Raw genomic sequence first — 17,482 nt, forward strand, 5'->3', positions numbered from 1 at the left:
CACTCCCCGTCTCGCCTCCTCCTCTCGATCCAGCTAGGGATGAAAACGGTCGAAAACGACATTTATTCGGTAATCCGTTTTTTAGTCGTTTTTCTTTGATTGTGAATAAATAGGATATAGAATATATAATACAAATTTGTATTCTTGTTTTTAACATCCAACTTGTTAAGATTCATAAAAGGTAAACCTCAAATTCATCCTATATTTTCTCAAATAATAGATATAAACTTCGGTATGGATTCGGAAACAAATTCAGTAATTTTTTCAACTTTTTGTGTTGTAGGGAGCAAATAATACATAGAACAATTTACGTAATATTTTATTTATATTTGTACTAATGTGCTTGATAACATAAGAAAAGAACAACATCAAATTTTATACATATCTATTTTAAAATATTAAATTTGTTCTAATAGTTCGGATTACCACTTTCATCCATAGATGCAGCCACCACCGCCTTCACCCATCGCCTCCGCCATTGACACCTGCCTCACCCACCGCCTCGGAAGAAGAAGACGTGGATCTAAGGAAGAAGACGCGGATCCAAGGGTTGACTGCTGAGGAAGAAGACGCTACTCCTCGTCTTCGATCTGGTGAGCTTCCACCTCTTTTGCTTCTGTTCGTCACCGGCGCGCAGACCGCCCTCCTCCTCTCTTGGTCTGAGCATCCAGTTCATCCCACCCGCGCCTCCTTTGGCTTCCTATCCACCATGGGGACGGTAATGTTCCCTCGCTCGGGCGTTGGGCCTGTGACGACAGGCACCTGCCAAGATGCCGTGTGAATCCTAGTCCTAGCTCATCCATGGCTTCTCTGGCTGGTAGTATCCCACTAGACCACATCAATGTCACTGGTGTCGTAGCGCCATGGCCCATGGTTGCATGCTTGTGCGAAGAGAATACAGACTGAGTACGACATGTTGTGTAGCTTTCCCATTGAATAAGATAGTGTAATTTCTTTTCTTATTTAAGACTTTTCCTTACTGCACTTGCCCATCAATATTATAATTAGATCTGTCATGGGTCCTGCAACCAATATTATAATTCAATAGCAGCACGTATCTCATTGTGTGTTGAGGACAGAGATATTTTGTTGCACGACCAATTTCAGTAGAACATTTGCGATCAGAACTATTTGCTATTGAAAATTTGAGATATTTGCTACATTGTATTTTTGGCATTGCTATTGGATGATTTTTGTTACCTGTACTGCTTGCTTATTTGTTACCCGCAGTAATATATGCCAAACAGACATAGGGCACATGTGCCCCTGGGGACTGTACCACACTAGGGAACAACAGTAACAGTGCAGGTATTGTCCCTGCCGGTTGTGGCTGGCCGGTGTGGCCTGGTACCTGCTCCCAAACGAGGCCACACCGGGTTTAAAAAACTCACCGGTACTCATTGCCATCTCTACGTTCTCCAGCACCGCCGTTGAACCTCCTCCCTATTCCCGTTCTCTAGCACCGCCGTTGAACCTCCTCCCCTCTCCCTCTTGCTTCCCTCTCTCATCCTCTCTGCCGCTTCCCCGCTCTCCCCAAACTACTCTGTGCCCCGTCAGATCGACCTGGACTTTGGCGACAGCTACTTCTCGACGGGCGGCACGGGCGTGCTGCTACTTCTGCTTCCTCTCCCACGCTTGCTGGTGAGAGAAACCTCCCAATCTCTCTTGCGCGCTCCTTCTCTCTCACTCCCGCCGTTCCCCCATCGATCTCCAACTTCCTCCCGCTCCCGGTCCGTATAGCGCCCGCCACAAGCGATTCCACGTGATTATGACGCCAAAGCAACGTTTTTTGTACGCCTCGTTCGCAAGGCAGGCGCCATAGTGCCATACACATCTAAACAGAGTGAATGAACTTTACTTTTTCTAATGATTGAACTCATGCCCACCAATTTTGTCCAGCCCTAAGATTACCAATATGCCTAATTTATTGTTTTTAGAACAAAACTATAGTAGGAGATCACTTCGTAGTTCGTTGCCCCATGGTCTGTAGTGAGTTTATGTAACTATGAAATTGATCGATTACGGTCATGTTCTGATATCCTCACGCCTCTATCAATTGGGCAGTCTCATCTTTAAGGTTTGATCTTGAGGGACAGAAACATTAACTGGATTTCATTTTGCTGATTTACTATGAGCAGATCGGTGCAGTAATATTTTGTAATTCTCTATATTTCTATAAGTATAACCTATGTTCAAAATCCCGATCAGAAGTTGAGTTATTGGGTGTATTATGTCAGTATTCATAGCATAGGCTCGTGGAAATATTACAGTTGTGGTGCTAGAACCCTGGTCCTTATATTTATGTATAGCCTCTGGTCGTTAGATAAGAGGAGACAAGAGACAGTATGTGCATGTATTTCTAATTAGCAGGAGCATTCAGATTTTTAAGTTTCACTGAACACTTCTGCAGAGCAATCACATCGTTTGCATTTCTCAAACTGTAAATAAGCAGAGGATAAAGAAAAGCTCTTATCATTGGAACTTAGAACACTGGTTTTCCATAGCACTAGCAGCGTCAATAATTTGAAAAATACCATTGCTCAGCCTTACAAAAATAAAACTCATTGCCACATGGAATGATGGAAAAGTAAATATTTGCTTACCTGTGGGAGATGATTTATTCCCTGTTTTTCTTTCATTTCTCTCTAGACCTTTCATTGTTAATCATGTTTCTCTATACCTGTACGAATCCTCTGACTTGTTCTAATCCTATGCAATTGAGCGGTTCAAGCAGAGCTGATGGCTACATCAGAGCCAGTACAAGAGAGTTTGGTGGTGCACTACTCACAACCTAGTAGGCCCCGGGTCCTCCTTGCTGCTTCAGGAAGTGTAGCCGCTATAAAATTTGAAAGCCTTTGCCGTAGCTTCTCTGAGTGGGCGGATGTCCGAGCTGTGGCCACCACGTCATCCTTGCACTTCGTTGATAGATCATCTCTACCAAGTGGCATCGTTCTTTACACTGATGACGATGAATGGTCTACCTGGAAGAAGATAGGAGATGAAGTCTTACACATCGAGCTGCGGAAATGGGCAGACGTTATGGTGATTGCTCCATTGTCAGCAAATACCCTGGCTAAGGTATATATATTTTTTTTCTCTTCGTGGATAGCGAATTAGTTTCATTGTATTACACAGAGTGATGCTAGATTGTTCTGCTCAGATCGCCGGTGGGTTATGCGACAACCTCTTGACCTGCATCGTGAGAGCGTGGGACTACAGCAAACCGCTCTTTGTTGCCCCAGCCATGAACACGTTAATGTGGAACAACCCATTCACGGAGCGGCATCTTCACACAATCAACCAACTGGGCATAGCCTTGATCCCCCCAGTTACCAAAAGGCTGGCCTGTGGCGATTACGGGAACGGCGCAATGGCCGAAACCTCGCAGATCCATACTTCCGTGAGGCTCGCGTGCAAGACGCAACCGCACGATGCGAGCAGTTCACTCGCGGGTCCTGTCAGTAATAACCGGCCATCTAGCTGATGCAGCGGTTGGCCACTTGATTGTCAAGCTTAGGAATTTGTTTTATCTGCAGTGTGCATCTGGAGTGTTGTACCAGATTTTTTTTCAACTAGAGTTTGTGTGTATTGAATTAGGGGGAAAGGTTGTTGTCACATGATAACAATAACTTCCAATGATGACTCTATTCAGTTTGTAATTGTCTGTGGGAGTACAATTATGCAGCTGTATTGTCTGCTACAATATTGTTTGTTTGTGTGTGTGGGAGTGGGGGGTGCTGTTGCCACAGAGATAGATTCCTCCCTGCCCAGTAATGGTAGTGATTATTCAGTTTGTAGTTGTTAGTGGAAGTGTCCAGCAAACTTTTCTACCCTTCGATATTCCTGGTACAAATGTTGAAACGACTGTCCCGACCATTTGAGTGATTTGCTTTCCACCTGCCATTGATGTGCGCATGTCGCTTCTTCATTCTCGGATTCTTGCCTATCTGTTTTTACTGGTGTAGCTGTCCGAAATCTGGATGTTGTCGATGCATATCTTTACGACCAGTTCTAGTCTCACGAGCAGGACGACAATCTTTTGCATGGAGCTGTGGTGTCAGCGAGCAAGCCGGCGATGAGACATGAGTAACATGACGGCCTACCTGCGCGCGTGTTTCAGGGCCGAAGACGTGTGGACAAGCGAGGTCAGGCTAGCGCGACCAGCCACCGCACCGGCACCGCCGACGGGCCGTTTCGGGTCACGATGAAAATTATGCACCGCCAGCCAGACTCCGTGGTGCGGTAAGAAACAGGGACTTCCATCGTAAATACAGCACTACTCTCGTTCCACAGGGCTATCCAAGTCCAACTGAGGGCGCCTGTTCTGTTTCTTTGGATACGCATACTCACATCGCTCAATATGGCGAAACAACATTCCCTTTTGACTTTTGTATTCAGGTACGTATGTCGTATGTAATAGTGAATAGTAGCTCGTTGTAGTAGGAAAAATTCGTTATTTAATGGTATACATTTGATTTCCAAGGCAACTAGAAATGTTTAGTGATATATTATCGATCGTTCCAGCATTTTTTTTCTACGTGAATTTTGCAGTGTCCTAGTAATCAAATATTTTGAAATAGGTGAATCATAAAACTAATCAGGGCTTGCTTGAAAGTAAAATATTTTATTTACAGTTTCTATGGTTTTGAGTAATATTGTAGTATTTTATGTTATGAGATATTTGGTTGCGTTTCTAAAAACTATGTTTTCAAAATCATGGTATTCTAGATACTATGACTTTTTTTAGAGTATTTGAAACTCCACTCCAACCCAAATTTTCGTGGCATGCCTAGTGAAAGGATCACAAAACCTAAGAGGGCAGGTGAATTGGGCTTTTCTAAAATTCCAACAAAAGTTAAACTCCAAGCATGAGACCAACTTCATCCAACTACTAGCAATAATCAAATACTAATAAAAGACAACAACCATAAGTCATCACTACAAATTTTAGCTAAGCAATTTCACAAAGTAAAATGCTCAAAGTAATTGCGGAATGTAAAGTAAAGGTAAGAGGACTCCTCTAATTTTTTGTTGAGGTATCAAAGAGTCAACACTCTTCCCTAGTCCTCGTTGGAGCACCTGCGCAAGGGTATCGCTCCCCCTTGGTCCTCGCAAGAACCAAGTGCTCTCTATGAGATGATCCTTCGCCACTCCGGCGCGGTGGATCCCTCACGACCGCGTACAAACTTGAGCCGGGTCACCAACAAGTCCTCCGGGGTGATCACCACACTCTAATCGCCACCAAGCCGTCTTGGTGATGCCGATCACCAAGAGTAACAAGCTATAAACTTTCACCTGACCAAGAAAAGCCTAATACATGTGGAGTGTGCTCTAGGTGTCTCTCATGCGCACTAATTTGGTCCTAACACGAGATTATGATTTTCTAATCACCTCACTAGGCTTTGTGGGGCTTGCAATGCACTAGCAATGAATACAAGTGAATGTGGGCAGCAAGACAATGAATGTGGCTGGTCGAGGGGGCATAAATAGCCCCAACCACCAAAACTAGCCGTTACTGTAGGTTGCTGCGCATTAGCGCACCGGACAGTCCGGTGCGCCACAGGTGTGAAAGGGAATTAGGCTTACACCTAGTTCCTAAATAATTTTGGTGGTTGAATTGCCCAACACAAACAACTGGACTAACTAGTTTGCTCAAGTGTATAGATTGTACAGGTGTAAAAGGTTCACACTCAGCCAATAAAAAGACCAAGTTTTGGATTCAACAGAGGAGCAAAGTGGGAACCGAAGGCCCTCTGGTCTGGGAGCACCGGACTGTCCGGTGTACACCGGACAGTGTCCGGTGCACCACCGGACAGTGTCCGGTGCACCAGAGGACTCCAACGCAAACTCGGCACCTTCGGGAAATTCCAGAGGCACTCGCGCTATAATTCACCGGACTGTCCGGTGCGCCAAGGGAGGTCGGCCTCAGGAACTCGCCAGCTTCGGGAAACTCCAACGGCTAGTCCGCTAAAATTCACCGGACTGTCCGGTGTGCATCGGACTGTCCGGTGCGACTCCGGAGCAACGACTATCTCCACGCCAACGGCTCTCTGCGGTGCATTAAATGCGCGTGCAGCGCGCGCAGATGTCAGGCGCGCCCATACTGGCACACCGGACAACAAACAGTAACTGTCCGGTGTGCACCGGACACCCAGGCGGGCCCACAAGTCAGAAGCTCCAACGGTCAGAATCCAACGGCAGTGATGACGTGGCAGGGGGCACCGGACTGTCCGGTGTGCACCGGACTGTCCGGTGCGCCATCGAGCAGACAGCCTCCCAACGGCCACATTTGGTGGTTGGGGCTATAAATACCCCAACCACCCCACCATTCATTGCATCCAAGTTTTCCACTTCCCAACTACTACAAGAGCTCTAGCATTCAATTCTAGACACACCAAAGAGATCAAATCCTCTCCAAATTCCACACAACGCCATAGTGACTAGAGAGAGTGATTTGCTTGTGTTCTTTCGAGCTCTTGCGCTTGGATTGCTTTCTTATTTCTTGATCCTTTCTTTGCAATCAAACTCACTTGTAATTGAGGCAAGAGACACCAAACTTGTGGTGGTCCTTGTGGGAACTTTGTGTTCCAAGTGATTGAGAAGAGAAAGCTCACTCGATCCGTGGATCGTTTGAGAGAGGGAAGGGTTGAAAGAGACCCGGCCTTTGTGGCCTCCTCAACGGGGAGTAGGTTTGCAAGAACCGAACCTCGGTAAAACAAATCTCCGTGTCTCACTTGCTTATTCGCTTGGGATTTGTTTTGCACCCTCTCTCGCGGACTCGTTTCTTTATTACTAACGCTAACCCGACTTGTAGTTGTGTTTATATTTGTAAATTTCACTTTCGCCCTATTCACCCCCCCCTCTAGGCGACTTTCAATTGGTATCAGAGCCCGGTGCTTCATTAGAGCCTAACCGCTCGAAGTGATGTCGGGAGATCACGCCAAGAAGGAGATGGAGACCGGCGAAAAGCCCACTACAAGCCAAGGGAGCACTTCATCGGAAGAGTCCCGCACCAAGAGGAGGGAGAAGAAGAAGATCTCCTCCAACAAAGGGAAGGAGAAGAAATCTTCTTCTCACCACAAAGAGAAGAAGGAAAAATCTTCTTCCCACAAGCCGCATCAAAGCGGAGACAAGCAAAAGAGGATGAGGAAAGTGGTCTACTACGAGACCGACACTTCATCAACCTCCGACTCCGATGCGCCCTCCGTAACTTCTAAACGCCAAGAGCGTAAGAAGTTTAGTAAGATCCCCCTACACTACCCTCGCATTTCTAAACATGCACCTCTACTTTCCGTCCCATTAGGCAAACCACCAACTTTTGATGGTGAAGATTATGCTAGGTGGAGTGATTTAATGCGATTTCATCTAACCTCACTTCACAAAAGTATATGGGATGTTGTTGAGTTTGGTGCACAGGTACCATCCGTAGGGGATAAGGATTATGATGAGGATGAGGTGGCCCAAATCGAGCACTTCAACTCTCAAGCGACAACGATACTCCTCGCTTCTTTAAGTAGAGAGGAGTATAACAAAGTGCAAGGGTTGAAAAGCGCCAAGGGGGTTTGGGATGTGCTCAAAACCGCGCATGAGGGAGATGAGCTCACCAAGATCACCAAGCGGGAAACGATCGAGGGGGAGCTCGGTCGGTTCCGGCTTCGCAAAGGGGAGGAGCCACAACACATGTACAACCGGCTCAAGACCTTGGTGAACCAAGTGCGCAACCTCGGGAGCATAAAGTGGGACGACCACGAGGTGGTTAAGGTTATTCTAAGATCACCTATTTTCCTTAACCCTACTCAAGTTCAATTAATTCGTGGTAATCCTAGATATACTAAAATGACCCCCGAGGAAGTAATCGGGCATTTTGTAAGTTTTGAGTGCATGATCGAAGGCTCGAGGAAAATCAACGAGCTTGATGATCCATCTACATCCGAAGCTCAACCCGTCGCATTCAAGGCAACGAAAGAAAAGAAGGAGGAGTCTACACCAAGTAGACAACCAATCGACGCCTCCAAGCTTGACAATGAGGAAATGGCGCTCGTCATCAAGAGCTTCCGCCAAATCCTCAAACAAAGGAGGGGGAAAGACTACAAGTCCCGCTCCAAGAAGGTTTGCTACAAATGTGGTAAGCCCGGTCATTTTATTGCTAAATGTCCTATATCAAGTGACAGTGACCGAGGCGACGACAAGAAGGGGAGAAGAAAGGAGAAAAAGAGGTACTACAAGAAGAAGGGCGGCGATGCCCATGTTTGTCGGGAATGGGATTCCGACGAAAGCTCAAGCGACTCCTCCGACGACGAGGACGCCGCCAACATCGCCGTCACCAAGGGACTTCTCTTCCCCAACGTCGGCCACAAGTGCCTCATGGCAAAGGACGGCAAAAGGAAGAAGGTAAAATCAAGATCCTCCACTAAATATGAAACCTCTAGTGATGAAAATGCTAGTGATGAGGAGGATAACTTGCGTACCCTTTTTGCCAATCTTAACATGGAACAAAAAGAAAAATTAAATGAATTAATTAGTGCTATTCATGAAAAGGATGACCTTTTGGATTCCCAAGAGGATTGTCTAATTAAAGAAAACAAGAAACATGTTAAGGTTAAAAATGCTTATGTTCTAGAAATTGAGAAATGTGAAAAATTATCTAGTGAGCTAAGCATTTGCCGTGAGATGATTGACAACCTTAGGAATGAAAATGCTAGTCTAAATGCTAAGGTTGATTCACATGTTTGTAATGTTTCAATTCCTAATCCTAGAGATAATAATGATGATTTGCTTGCTAGGATTGAAGAATTAAACATTTCTCTTGCTAGCCTTATAGTAGATAATGAAAATTTAATTGCTAAGGCTAAAGAACTAGATGTTTGCAATGCTACCATTTCCAATCTTAGAGATAAAAATGATATTCTTCATGCTAAGATTGTTGAACTTAATTCTCGCAAACCCTCTACATCTATTGTTGAACATGTCACTATTTGTACTAGATGTAGAGATATTGATATCAATGCTATACATGATCACATGACTTTAATTAAACAACAAAATGATCATATAGCTAAATTAGATGCTAAAATTGCCGAGCATAACTTAGAGAATGAAAAATTTAAATTTGCTAGAAGTATGCTCTATAGTGGGAGACGCCCTGGCATCAAGGATGGCATTGGCTTCCAAAGGGGAGACAATGTCAAACTTAGTGCCTCTCCTAAAAAATTGTCTAACTTTGTTAAGGGCAAGGCTCCCATGCCTCAGGATAACGAGGGTTACATTTTGTACCCTGCCGGTTATCCTGAGAGCAAAATTAGGAGAATTCATTCTAGAAAGTCTCACTCTGGCCCAAATCATGCTTTTATGTATAAGGGTGAGACATCTAGTTCTAGGCAACCAACCCGTGCTAAGTTGCCTAGAAAGAAAACTCCTAGTGCATCAAATGATCATGACATTTCATTTAAAACTTTTGATGCATCTTATGTGTTGACTAACAAATCCGGCAAGATAGTTGCCAAATATGTTGGGGGCAAGCACAAGGGCTCCAAGACTTGTGTTTGGGTACCCAAAGTTCTTGTGTCTAATGCCAAAGGACCCAAAACCATTTGGGTACCTAAAGTCAAGAACTAAAATTGTTTTGTAGGTTTATGCATCCGGGGGCTCAAGCTGGATACTCGACAGCGGGTGCACAAACCACATGACAGGGGAGAAAAGGATGTTCTCCTCATATGAGAAAAACCAAGATCCCCAAAGAGCAATCACATTCGGGGATGGAAATCAAGGTTTGGTCAAAGGTTTGGGTAAAATTGCTATATCTCCTGACCATTCCATTTCCAATGTTTTTCTTGTTGATTCTTTAGATTACAATTTGCTTTCTGTATCTCAATTATGCGAAATGGGCTACAACTGTCTTTTCACTGATGTTGGTGTCACTGTCTTTAGAAGATGTGATGATTCTATAGCATTTAAGGGAGTGTTAGAGGGTCAGCTATACTTGGTAGATTTTGATAGAGCTGAACTCGACACTTGCTTAATTGCTAAGACTAACATGGGTTGGCTCTGGCATCGCCGACTAGCTCATGTTGGGATGAAGAATCTTCATAAGCTTCTAAAGGGAGAACACATTTTAGGATTAACAAATGTTCATTTTGAGAAAGACAGGATTTGTAGCGCATGCCAGGCAGGAAAGCAAGTTGGAGCCCATCATCCACATAAGAACATAATGACGACCGACAGGCCACTGGAGCTCCTACACATGGACCTATTCGGCCCGATTGCTTACATAAGCATCGGCAGGAGTAAGTACTGTCTAGTTATTGTGGATGATTATTCTCGCTTCACTTGGGTATTCTTTTTACAGGAAAAATCTCAAACCCAAGAGACCTTAAAGGGATTCTTGAGACGGGCTCAAAATGAGTTCAGCTTAAGGATCAAGAAAATAAGAAGCGACAACGGAACGGAGTTCAAGAACTCTCAAATCGAAAGCTTCCTTGAGGAGGAGGGCATCAAGCATGAGTTCTCTTCTCCCTACACGCCACAACAAAATGGTGTAGTGGAGAGGAAGAATAGAACTCTATTGGACATGGCAAGGACCATGCTTAATGAATACAAGACTTCGGATCGGTTTTGGGCCAAGGCGGTCAACACTGCCTGCTACGCCATCAACCGGTTATATCTTCACCGAATCCTCAAGAAGACATCATATGAACTCCTCACCGGTAAAAAGCCCAACATTTCATATTTTAGAGTCTTTGGTAGCAAATGCTTTATTCTTGTTAAAAGAGGTAGAAAATCTAAATTTGCTCCTAAGACTGTAGAAGGCTTTTTACTTGGTTATGACTCAAACACAAGGGCATATAGGGTCTTTAACAAGTCCACTGGACTAGTTGAAGTCTCATGTGACGTTGTGTTTGATGAAACTAATGGCTCTCAAGAAGAGCAAGTTGATCTTGATGAGATAGGTGAAGAAGAGGCTCCATGCATCGCGCTAAGGAACATGTCCATTGGGGATGTGTGTCCTAAGGAATCTGAAGAGCCTCCAAATGCACAAGATCAACCATCCTCCTCCACGCAAGCATCTCCACCAACTCAAAATGAGGAAGAAGCTCAAGTTGATGAAGAAGAAGATCAATCAAATGAGCCACCTCAAGATGACGGCATAGATCAAGGGGGAGATGCAAATGATCAAGACAAGGAGGATGAAGAGCAAAGGCCGCCACACCCAAGAGTCCACCAAGCAATCCAACGAGATCACCCCGTCGACACCATCCTCGGCGACATTCATAAGGGGGTAACTACTCGATCTCGTGTTGCTCATTTTTGTGAACATTACTCGTTTGTTTCCTCTATTGAGCCACACAGGGTAGAGGAAGCACTTCAAGATTCGGATTGGGTGGTGGCAATGCAAGAGGAGCTCAACAACTTCACGAGGAATGAGGTATGGCATTTAGTTCCACGTCCTAATCAAAATGTTGTAGGAACCAAATGGGTCTTCCGCAACAAGCAAGACGAGCATGGTGTGGTGACAAGGAACAAAGCTCGACTTGTGGCCAAGGGATACTCCCAAGTCGAAGGTTTGGATTTCGGTGAAACCTATGCACCCGTAGCTAGGCTTGAGTCAATTCGCATATTATTGGCCTATGCTACTTACCATGGCTTTAAGCTTTATCAAATGGACGTGAAAAGTGCCTTCCTCAATGGACCAATCAAAGAAGAGGTCTATGTTGAGCAACCTCCCGGCTTTGAAGACAGTGAGTATCCTAACCATGTCTATAAGCTCTCTAAGGCGCTTTATGGGCTCAAGCAAGCCCCGAGAGCATGGTATGAATGCCTTAGGGATTTTCTTATTGCAAATGGATTCAAAGTCGGAAAAGCAGATCCTACACTCTTTACTAAAACTCTTGAAAAAAACTTGTTTGTATGCCAAATTTATGTTGATGATATTATATTTGGGTCTACTAACGAGTCTACTTGTGAAGAGTTTAGTAGGATCATGACACAAAAATTCGAGATGTCTATGATGGGGGAGTTGAAGTATTTCTTAGGATTTCAAGTGAAGCAACTCCAAGAGGGCACCTTCATTAGCCAAACAAAGTACACTCAAGATATTCTAAGCAAGTTTGGGATGAAGGATGCCAAGCCCATCAAGACACCCATGGGAACTAATGGGCATCTCGACCTCGACACGGGAGGTAAGTCCGTGGATCAAAAGGTATACCGGTCGATGATAGGTTCTTTACTCTATTTATGTGCATCTCGACCGGATATTATGCTTTCCGTATGCATGTGTGCAAGATTCCAAGCCGACCCTAAGGAAGCTCACCTTACGGCCGTGAAACGAATCTTGAGATATTTGGCTTATACTCCTAAGTTTGGGCTTTGGTATCCTAGGGGATCCACATTTGATTTGATTGGTTATTCGGATGCCGATTGGGCGGGGTGCAAAATCAATAGGAAGAGCACATCGGGGACTTGCCAGTTCTTGGGAAGATCCTTGGTGTCTTGGGCTTCAAAGAAGCAAAATTCGATTGCTCTTTCCACCGCCGAAGCCGAGTACATTGCCGCAGGTCATTGTTGCGCGCAATTGCTTTGGATGAGACAAACCCTGCGGGACTATGGTTACAAACTAACCAAAGTCCCTTTGCTATGTGATAATGAGAGTGCAATCAAAATGGCCGACAATCCCGTCGAGCATAGCCGCACTAAGCACATAGCCATTCGGTATCACTTTCTTAGAGATCACCAACAAAAGGGAGATATCGAGATTTCTTACATTAATACTAAAGATCAATTAGCCGATATCTTTACCAAGCCTCTTGATGAACAATCTTTTAACAAACTTAGGCATGAGCTCAATATTCTTGATTCTAGAAACTTCTTTTGTTAAAATTGCACACATTGCTCTTTTATATACCTTTGATCATGTCTCTTTTATATGCTATGACTAATGTGTTTTCAAGTCTATTTCAAACCAAGTCATAGGCATATTGAAAGGGAATTGGAGTCTTCGGCGAAGACAAAGGCTTCCACTCCGTAACTCATACTTCGCCATCACTCCAAGCAACTCTCTATTCCTTGGGGAGAAATGAGCATCAAGGAAAAGGACTTCGTCTTTGGTATACTCTTAACTCATTCATTTATGACCAAAGGGGAAGAAAGCACTTAGAGGGCTCTAATGGTTCCGTTTTTGGCGATTCATGCCAAAAAGGGGGAGAAATGAGCCCAAAGCAAAAGGACCGCACCACCACCAAATTCAAAAACTTAGTGTTGAATATTTTCAATTGGTATCCTAATTGTGTTCAAAAGGGGGAGAAAGTAGTTTTTCAAAATGATATATCAAAACCCTCTTGAACACTAAGAGGAGGATCTCATTTAGGGGGAGTTTTGTTTAGTCAAAGGAAAAGCATTTGAAACAGGGAGAGAAAATTTCAAATCTTGAAAATGCTTTGCAAAATCTTATTCATTTACCTTTGACTATTTGCAAAAGAACTTTGAAAAGGATTGACAAAATAGTTTGCAAAAACAAAACATGTGGTGCAAGCGTGGTCCAAAATATTATATAAGAAAGAAACAATCCATGCATATCTTGTAAGTATTAATATTGGCTCAATTCTAAGCAACCTTTACACTTACATTATGCAAACTATTTCAATTATGCACTTCTATATTTGCTTTGGTTTGTGTTGGCATCAATCACCAAAAAGGGGGAGATTGAAAGGGAATTAGGCTTACACCTAGTTCCTAAATAATTTTGGTGGTTGAATTGCCCAACACAAACAACTGGACTAACTAGTTTGCTCAAGTGTATAGATTGTACAGGTGTAAAAGGTTCACACTCAGCCAATAAAAAGACCAAGTTTTGGATTCAACAGAGGAGCAAAGTGGGAACCGAAGGCCCTCTGGTCTGGGAGCACCGTACTGTCCGGTGTACACCGGACAGTGTCCGGTGCACCACCGGACAGTGTCCGGTGCACCAGAGGACTCCAACGCAAACTCGGCACCTTCGGGAAATTCCAGAGGCACTCGCGCTATAATTCACCGGACTGTCCGGTGTACACCAGACAGTGTCCGGTGCGCCAAGGGAGGTCGGCCTCAGGAACTCGCCAGCTTCGGGAAACTCCAACGGCTAGTCCGCTAAAATTCACCGGACTGTCCGGTGTGCATCGGACTGTCCGGTGCCACTCCGGAGCAACGACTATCTCCACGCCAATGGCTCTCTGCGGTGCATTAAATGCGCGTGCAGCGCGCGCAGATGTCAGGCGCGCCCATACTGGCACACCGGACAACAAACAGTAACTGTCCGGTGTGCACCGGACACCCAGGCGGGCCCACAAGTCAGAAGCTCCAACGGTCAGAATCCAACGGCAGTGATGACGTGGCAGGGGGCACCGGACTGTCCGGTGCGCCATCGAGCAGACAGCCTCCCAACGGCCACATTTGGTGGTTGGGGCTATAAATACCCCAACCACCCCACCATTCATTGCATCCAAGTTTTCCACTTCCCAACTACTACAAGAGCTCTAGCATTCAATTCTAGACACACCAAAGAGATCAAATCCTCTCCAAATTCCACACAACGCCATAGTGACTAGAGAGAGTGATTTGCTTGTGTTCTTTCGAGCTCTTGTGCTTGGATTGCTTTCTTCTTTCTTGATCCTTTCTTTGCAATCAAACTCACTTGTAATTGAGGCAAGAGACACCAAACTTGTGGTGGTCCTTGTGGGAACTTTGTGTTCCAAGTGATTGAGAAGAGAAAGCTCACTCGATCCGTGGATCGTTTGAGAGAGGGAAGGGTTGAAAGAGACCCGGCCTTTGTGGCCTCCTCAACGGGGAGTAGGTTTGCAAGAACCGAACCTCGGTAAAACAAATCTCCGTGTCTCACTTGCTTATTCGCTTGGGATTTGTTTTGCGCCCTCTCTCGCGGACTCGTTTCTTTATTACTAACGCTAACCCGGCTTGTAGTTGTGTTTATATTTGTAAATTTCAGTTTCGCCCTATTCACCCCCCCTCTAGGCGACTTTCAAGGTGCGCTGCAACGGCTAGTTGTGACAGCTAGCCGTTGCTCTGACAGCGCACCTGACAGTTCGGTGCGTGCTCTAAAATTCGCCTCTGCGAACACACTGCTCTCGGATTTCTCGGGGGCTAGAGGGGCTACCCCCGGAGCAGACTGGCCCCACTATCAGGGGTTGCACCGGAACATCCGGTGCAAACAGGAAAGTGCGGTGCCCCTAAGATAGCAAAGCCAACTTCTTTTCCTTTGGTTTTTCTAACCCGATTTCGTTCTAACTCGTGTGTGTTATAGAATGACACCTAGCACTAGTTGTGAGTATGAACATGCACCAACACTACACTAGAATTCTTTTGGTCAAACTACTCACCACAACCCCTATTTATAGAACGACTAAAATATAAGACCTAATTCTATACTAGGTGTCCACAACTCCTTCGACACTCGGAATATGAAGACCTTCATCTTTTGATTCGCCTTTTTAAGTCATCGCTTCAAGTTCTCATCTGAGGGATTGTTTTTACTGTTGCAACCTCCTGTAATGCGACCTAACTTACCATTTGCTCTTTAAAACACACGTTAGTCACATATAATCTTATGTTGTCATTAATCACTAAAACCAACTAGGGGCCAAGATGCTTTCAGCTAGCTTTTGCCTAATACCATGGTTTACAATGTTGTATCCAAACAATATTTTTCAAACATGACATTTTTAGAGCTACCAAAACTATGGTATTGTCATGACAATTGCAAAGTATAGTATCGTAAAACCATGGTTTTGAAAAACATTGTTGCCAAACCGGTCAGTTTAGACTTCACTGAAGGTTTCCCACCATCCAATAGATGCACTACCATCATGGTTGTCATAGACAAATTAACCAAGTAACAATACTTTGTCCCTTTGGCTCATCCATTCACTGCTTTGCAAGTGGCTCTACATTATATGTATCATGTGTATAAGCTCTATGGCTTGCTACAAGCCACAGTTTCAAATAGAGACCACACACTAGCTCATTTTGGCAGAACATGTTCAAACTCTCAGATACAGAGTTGCTTATGCGTTCTGTTGAGCACCATATTTGGCACTTGGACGCGACCGAACGGTCTGGCCATGTGTAACACCCAAAATCACATTTTGGTGATTTAAAAAACTCTTCAAAAGACTTAAGATAAAATGTCTTCTAATAATGAATTCCTTTCTTTATAAAATGTCTTCAAAATACTTTGAGGAATGTCGAATCTATGAATAATATGTTTAGTTATAATCTCAATTACCTCTCTATGCATCTTGTTCTTCAAAGAAACAACTTCAGTCCATTTGGTAAAGTAGTTTGTGGCGACTAACACGAACTGATGCTCTTTTGATGATGAATGATGTATCTCTCCTATAAAGTCCAATCCTCATCCCCTGAAAGGCCAAGATTTGATGATAATTTGTAATTTTGTTGCATGGACCAATTGTAAGTTGCCGAATTTCTGAGACACTTGGCATCCTTTATAGTACTTGAAACAATCAACTAGCTATCATGTTAGGCCAATAGAAGCCAGATCTTAGCAATAACCATTTCATCTTTGGAGCCGATTGATGAGTACCACAAATCCCCTCATGTACTTCGGCCATGCCTAATATAGCATCATTTGGGCCCAAGCATTTAAGCAGGACATCGTTGATAGATCGGCGGTAGAATTCATCATCCATTAAAACATACTTGAAAGTTGTACGTCGAACGTTCCTGTCCGCCTTAACACATAGATTTCGTAGGTAGTTAATTATAGACGTCCTCCAATCAATTGCATCGGTTGCATTATCAACCGAATCGATCAGGAGAACCTTCCTGGCAACGTCGGACGGTCCGAACCCCATACCCGGACGGTCCGAACCTGCTGCGGACGGTCCGACTTGGTTGCCCAGATGGTCCGCGACCTAGGGATCTAGCGTGACACCAGTTATCAGATTTTCGGCATTGTGAAATTTCCCTCGCTTTATTCGATATCCTGATGCGTCTTGTGATAAATTGTTAGCTCTGCAAATCTCAACCCTGGATATGTGTCGAATGTTGAATTCGTCAAAAGAATGGATTATGTCCCAGCATTTTCTAAGGTAACTATTTAGAGTATCATCTAAACATTGATACTCTTCCAATATCTGTTATACAACCAGCTGAGAATCACCAAACGCCCTCACATGCTTTACTCCCATACAATTTAAAAGTTCCAAACTGAACAAGAGGGTCTCATATTTGTCTTGATTGTTAATGCAATAAGTTTTTAATCGGCTAGAGAAGTCGAAGGAAGCATTACTTGGCGACACAAGCATGATACCAATTTCCTTGTCCTTCGTTGCAAACAGATCCATCAAAATACAGAGTCCAAGGAGTAACAGTGAGATATGACATACCTAGTCTATGAGTATCATCAATTGGTAGGGATGTTCCTAAAACATCCGAATTGTATCACAAATCTAATATTTTAGCATAGATATACATAGAA

The 17,482-nt window shown here is 44.2% G+C and overlaps 1 protein-coding gene across 4 annotated transcripts; it reads left to right on the top strand.

The window, feature by feature from the left end:
- Nucleotides 1–445: 445 nt before the first annotated feature.
- Nucleotides 446–3,884, top strand: LOC100194295 (putative phosphopantothenoylcysteine decarboxylase). Of its 4 annotated transcripts, none has more exons than XM_008665515.4 (3): nt 446–593; nt 2,735–3,078; nt 3,161–3,861. In XM_008665515.4, exons 2-3 carry the CDS (start codon nt 2,740–2,742, stop codon nt 3,482–3,484), a joined length of 663 nt encoding a protein of 220 aa, XP_008663737.1. In that variant the 5' UTR covers nt 446–593; nt 2,735–2,739; the 3' UTR covers nt 3,485–3,861. The 4 variants fall into 4 exon arrangements, with proteins under 4 accessions (XP_008663737.1, XP_008663680.1, XP_008663498.1 ...); XM_008665458.4 differs by having other exon boundaries at nt 450–593; nt 2,732–3,078; XM_008665276.3 differs by lacking the exon at nt 446–593 and adding an exon at nt 1,319–1,641.
- The last annotated feature ends 13,598 nt before the right edge of the window (nt 3,885–17,482 follow it).

Source organism: Zea mays, chromosome 1, assembly GCF_902167145.1.
Source record: "Zea mays cultivar B73 chromosome 1, Zm-B73-REFERENCE-NAM-5.0, whole genome shotgun sequence".
Classification (NCBI taxonomy): Eukaryota; Viridiplantae; Streptophyta; class Magnoliopsida; order Poales; family Poaceae; genus Zea; species Zea mays.